General features: G+C 32.3%; 1 protein-coding gene across 1 annotated transcript; it reads right to left on the reverse strand.

Annotated features, from left to right (window-relative positions):
- Nucleotides 1-3,284: 3,284 nt before the first annotated feature.
- Nucleotides 3,285-5,147, reverse strand: LOC131616102 (heavy metal-associated isoprenylated plant protein 35-like). Its single transcript, XM_058887350.1, has 3 exons — nt 4,898-5,147; nt 4,741-4,816; nt 3,285-4,663 (listed from the first exon to the last, which is right to left on the reverse strand). The coding sequence occupies exons 1-3, from the start codon at nt 4,940-4,942 to the stop codon at nt 3,540-3,542; spliced, it is 1,245 nt and encodes a 414-aa protein (XP_058743333.1). The 5' UTR covers nt 4,943-5,147; the 3' UTR covers nt 3,285-3,539.
- Between the last annotated feature and the right edge of the window lie 853 nt (nt 5,148-6,000).

Consider the following 6,000-nt stretch of genomic DNA (forward strand, 5'->3'; position numbering starts at 1 on the left):
CATTTAATGTCGCACATGCGCTAAGCTCAACTAAAATTTGGAGTTTTACCTCAAATGGTGTTTGAGGATTCACTTCAATGACACCTAAAGGTTTACCCAAACCATACTCTATGGACTCTCCCTAAGCATGCCTGAGGGACTCTCCCCTAGACATGTTTGAGGGACTTATCCAAATGTGAAGAGGCAATACACTAAATCACTTCATCTTTTACAAGCCCTCATGTTTGAGGGACTGTGTATTGGTATATTTGATCCATAGAGGGAAACATAATTTGATTAACATAAAATAAACCACAATATGTGTCACTAGCCCGATCCACACAACAAGCACCCATTTATCACCATGTTCGTCCATTATCTAGTACACTTGCCCTTTGAATAAATCATTCGCCTTATGGACATGGATAATTAACTACTTGTTGCCTACTCGTGTAATGTGGGAATTGACGTTTTCTAAAGCTCTAACGTCATGGAATCTCAATCAAATAGGGAAAGTCAGGTCCTCATAAATATTAGGGGGAAATAACGGCTCCATACACCTAAAAGTAGAGAAAATCCGTCCATGGGTCATAGGATCCAGGCCCAATCAATATCTATAAATATCTGGATCACTTTGTTGAAAGGGATATTCAACTCATTTAAAAATACTTACATACAAAGCTTCTCACCACCCATGCGTGAGGTGACTCTAACACCACAACAAGTTTAAAACCCTCATATAATCCTACACAATTATAAAGATTGTCACTCATAGTACTTTTAGCAAGCATAACATGGTAAAAATATTGTTGGCCATTATGTGTTTGTGATATAATTATTTGATGGTGATTTCATATTCATTTGTTATATGTTGGTGTCATGTTGATTGTTGTTCATGACACTAAAAATATTTAAACTCTAAAGAAAGAGTTAAATTGGTCCTTTGTAAGGAAGGACTTGAATCTTACACAACAAATCTTTGCTGTGAAATTTCTTGTGATAAGAAGAATGGTAAATTGTGTTTGTCTAAACACGACTGCATTTAGAAAATGTTAGAAAGGTTAACATTGGGAATTCAAAATATGTGATTACTTTATTTGCTAGTTATATCAAGTTGAGTTCAGAATAATGTCTTATAATTTTTGAAGACAAAAAAATATGAAAAGATTCATTATGCATATGCAGTTGTTAGTTTAATGTATGGTATGGTACGCACAAGGCTATTTGTTGTTCATGATATTGGTGTTTCTAATCGGTTTCTATCTAATTTTGGTACAAATAAATGGCAAGTACTAAAGTGGTTTCTCAAATATCTTAAAGGTACTTTCCGGATGTGCTTATGCTTAGGAAATGGCGAACTTATGTTATATGACTACACATATGCATATATGACTAATGATATTGACTTCAAATAAACTACTTGATACATGATGACACATATATGACTAATCATATTGATTTCAAATAATCTACTTGATACCTGGTGACACATATATGACTAATGATATTGATTTTACATAATCTACTTGATACATAATGACTTTTGCATGAGGGACAATGTCTTGGCAATTAAGATTATAAAAATTTGTTACTTTATCTATTACTGATGTCGAGTATATTGTAATAGTTGAAGTGTCTAAAGAAATATTATGGATGGAAAAATTACTATAAGAGTTGGCTGTTGAGTAAAAATACATTTCATCTTAGTAAGAATCCAATGTTACATTCTATGTCAAAGCAAGTTGAAGTGTTCTATCATTTGATACCAGAGGCGCTGAAGATAAATTTATTTTCACGTGAGAAAATCTATACTATCAAGAACGATTCATATATGATGACAACAATGCTATTTATGACGAAAATGATTTGTTACATAAAGAGTACAGTAATAGTAGTTCTTTTATATTGTGAGAAAAAGATTTGTTGAATTAATGAGTCACTTATTCAAGTGGCTTATAAAAATTAACAAAAGAAAACAAGATTTACACCAAAAGACATTATAGGTTGCACTATATTAGAGTTGGATCTTACTCATCATCATAAAATCTATTTGTAAGGTGAGAAGTGTCACTCTATATAAACTATTTCAATGTTTTATCTTCAACCAATGTTATACTTGAGATCTTTTTAATACACTATTAATTAATTTCCACCTTGATGATTGGGGTTTTCTTAATATTATTATGAAGATTTTTGTTTATTCAATATTTTATATAATAAAAGTTTTAATGAATTATGTCATGGTTTTATTATTTTATTTTAAGAGAAGTTTTCTTGATTCATGAGTTCACTATTATTAAAGTTTTTAATGTCAATCTTCATCCTCTTAAGGAACAAAAAATTATTGAAGTGATTTGAAAGCACCGTGTGAATGGTTGGTTAAAATGCAACATTGATGGATCTTTCTCCATAGATTCGATTTGTTGTGGAGGTTTGTTCAAAAACTCTTTCAGAAATTTTGTTTTCGGCTTTGCGAAAAAGTTGGATTGCGCTCCCTCTATTCATGCTGAGTTTTTTGGGTTATTAAAATAATTGATTTTGTTTATCAGTTCAGCTGGAATAGTCTTTTGGCTAGAAACAAATTCATCTTTTGTGTTGTTGGCTGCTCATGAGCCTAAGTTTGTTCTTTGAAATATTAGGACCATTTGTCTCAATTGTTTTACTAAAATTAGACATTTTAGATTTCATTTATCTAATATTTACAGAGAAGAAAATCAATATGCAAATTTGTTAGTTTTTTTTACTATCAATTCTATTTTGCCTTTGTCTTTAGATAAGTCTCCATTCTGTTAGTAGTTCATAACAAATTTGGTCTTCTCCATTTTTTTTTGTTAATTTTTAAGAAGATTTTGGCCGATACCCCTTTTTTTTTTCTATCTCCTTTTTAATATATGGTTCCTTTAAAAAAAAATTACTGGTTGTTTGTTTAATTACACAAATCTGAAAAAATATTCAACTTTAAAAGATCAATTTGTTTTTTCTCAAAACAATTTAAATACTTATTACTCTATACATTTATTTTAAATAAAATAAATCTCTGTAAAAACACAATACTAGTAAAGATTTATTTTTCTCAAAACAATTTAAATACTTATTACTCTAGCATGTGCATGTAAAAACACATGTATCGGAGGAATGGACGCTCTCACACGAATTATTCACATGAGTGTAATGTATAAATCTTCTAGTATTTAAAAAAGAAAGATAAATTTAAATCATAAGAATCTCATGGGTAAATCCCACATGGAAAAATCCAGAAGAAAAAATATTCCACAATAGTAAAGTGAAATTAAGGAGGACGCAAGGCCAACAATTTTAAAATTTTACTATTTTGTCCTAGTATGATACATATCATGAGAGTCCAGGACAACCACTGATCAAAAGCCGTAAACACCCAGAATTCTAATATTCTACCCAACTTTCCATCCATTCAAACCAAACAACTAATATTTTTCTTCTCTTTCTTTCTTTTTAAGCTTTTCCTCTGATTCTTATCTACACCATTACAAAATTCTCCCATGCCCCATACAAGTTGTATGTTCCAACAGAATGATTACAAATCACATCACAAAACACGCATTAGGATTTTCATCACTAAAATAAACAAACGAATCCGACGGCTGTGATGAGCTATACGTCTCCGATGATTCATACGTGTACGGCCTAGATTGAGCCTCCATCTCGTTAACGGGATTCACCACATGCGCGTATTGATACGGTTGCGGAGGCGCATAATACGCTGCACCGTAACTACTACTGCTAGGATACGCTGTGTGATGGCTCACTGTATAAACCGGTGGAGCAGCAGAAACCGGAGGTGGATAGTACTGAGGTGGATAATATTGTTGGTTAGTATAATGACGTGGCGGAAACTCATTGGGTGTGTTTGAAACTGGAACTGAACCTCGATGTACTTGATCATGAAAATTATTTTGACTTTGACCATATGACCGGTTACCTGAACCACCGGTACCCAGAGCATCACCAAACTGTTCAGCAACATTCTCATTAGCGTTGTTGGTATGAACTTTACCTTTTCCTTTCTTTTTCTTCTTTTTCACTTCGCTGCTATCACCACCGGTGGAACCGGTTGATGCTTCTTCATTATTATCACAAGGAAATTGTACTGCGACGCTAACTTTCTTCTCGGGAACCGGTCCAGCCGGTAACACAACTGTTTGCTTCCTCACTTCTGGCTTCAGTTCTTGAACGTGTACTACACCGGGTTTACCGGTTGTACTACCTTCGTTGGATTTGTTACCGTTTCCGTTACCGTTAACTTTATCCTCGCCGCTTCCATTTCCTTTTTTAGCGGTGTTGCCGTTAACTTCACCGCCTCCATTACCTTTTTTAGCGGTGCTTCCGTTAACTTCAACTTTTTTGGATGTGTCATCAACTTTAACTTTACCTGTTTCATTGCTGTTTTCACTGGTTTGTGTGATTTCTATTTCTTCACCGTCTTCCGATTCTGGATCGCTCTGTTTTTCTTTGTTATCTGGTTTTCTCTGCTTCTTCTTTTTGGAATCGGTTGGTTTTGGTTCTGATTCCGGTTCAGGTTCAGGCTCAGGCCATAACTCAGCATGCTTCCCTGTCTTGGTTAATTTCATGATCAAAATATCGCTGCTTACGTTTCCAGTTACTATAACCTTTTGTTGCTTCAAATCAATGTTTACGCTAGTAACACCTAAATTACAAAGTACTGTTTAATACACATAAATTTAAATACAAAAAAAAAATGAAGAAGAAGAGAAGAATAATTACCATATATTCCTTGAAGAATTTTGATGACTTTTTTCTTGCAGCCTTGGCAGTGAATGGAGACCTTCAAGACAATTGTCTGGAAAGAGAAAGCGTGAGAAATAAGATCGGAAAGAAATGAAATGAAAGTAAGAGGTGGAAGCGAGAGAGAGAGTTTTACCTTGTAGTTGGGATGTTGTGGAGGTTGTGTTTCTGATGAGGCCATTTGAGTTGAAGATGAAAGAGAGAAAGAGAGTTTGTTAGAGAGAAGATGAATAAGGGTGAAAGGGTACTTTGAAACTGATGGGAACGATTAAAAAGCAGAGAATAAAGGCATGGAGGCACTAACGAATATTGTATTGTATTATAAGTTAAATAAAAGAGGGAAAAAGTTAGTACATGTAGGCTTTCATGAAAAGAAGGACCTCGAAAAAGAGGCAAAATATCGTAGGGCCTTGTTGTTTGTTCTCGGTGTAACCGTATAGTATACTACTTTTTCTTCTTTTTGACAAGGTATCGTTAAAACCAGTCATTTAATTATTTGATTAATTTTTTTAAATATGATACATGAAATGGCTTCATCTTTTTCTTGCTCTTGAAAATGGATTCAGTTTGCATACATTCAAAAAATTGCATCGATTGCATTTGGAAGAGCATTTTACTTGCAACTTCTCAAATTTTACCTAACACTTCCATTTTTAATTATTTCAATAGGAACAATTTTTTTTAATGAAATTTCTGATACAATATTCAAATTTCTGGTATATATAAAATTTTCGATAATTTCATTTGAAATTTCAGTTGATATGTAATTAGTTTCGAAAATTTCAAAATTTGTGGTAATATACTGTAAATTTCGAAATTGTTGATAAAATCATCATAATTTTAAAATTCCAGGTAAAATCTATTGAAAAATTTAAAAATTTTTGATAAAATATTTTGGAAATTTTCAATAAAATTTCTCAGAAATTTCAAAGTTTTTTGTAAAATCTTGTAAAAATTTCAGAAGTTTTGGTAAAATCTCTCAAAAATTTTAAATTTTGGTATGTGCTTGAAATTTCAAGTATGACCTAAAGAGATTTCAAATTTTTTAGTGAAAACTTTAAACAAGTTTATTTTAGTCTTTTCATACACTTTGGATGTATCAGGTATAAGTGTGGGGATGACAGATTAAATGCTCCATTTAAAACATATCTGGTCATCTGATTATGAGCCTGTTTATTTTGATTTTTTTAAAATGATTTTTATAGTGTAATGTAATTTTGTGAAAAAAAAATCTATAGA

Source organism: Vicia villosa, linkage group LG1 (genome assembly GCF_029867415.1).
Source record: "Vicia villosa cultivar HV-30 ecotype Madison, WI linkage group LG1, Vvil1.0, whole genome shotgun sequence".
Lineage (NCBI taxonomy): Eukaryota > Viridiplantae > Streptophyta > Magnoliopsida > Fabales > Fabaceae > Vicia > Vicia villosa.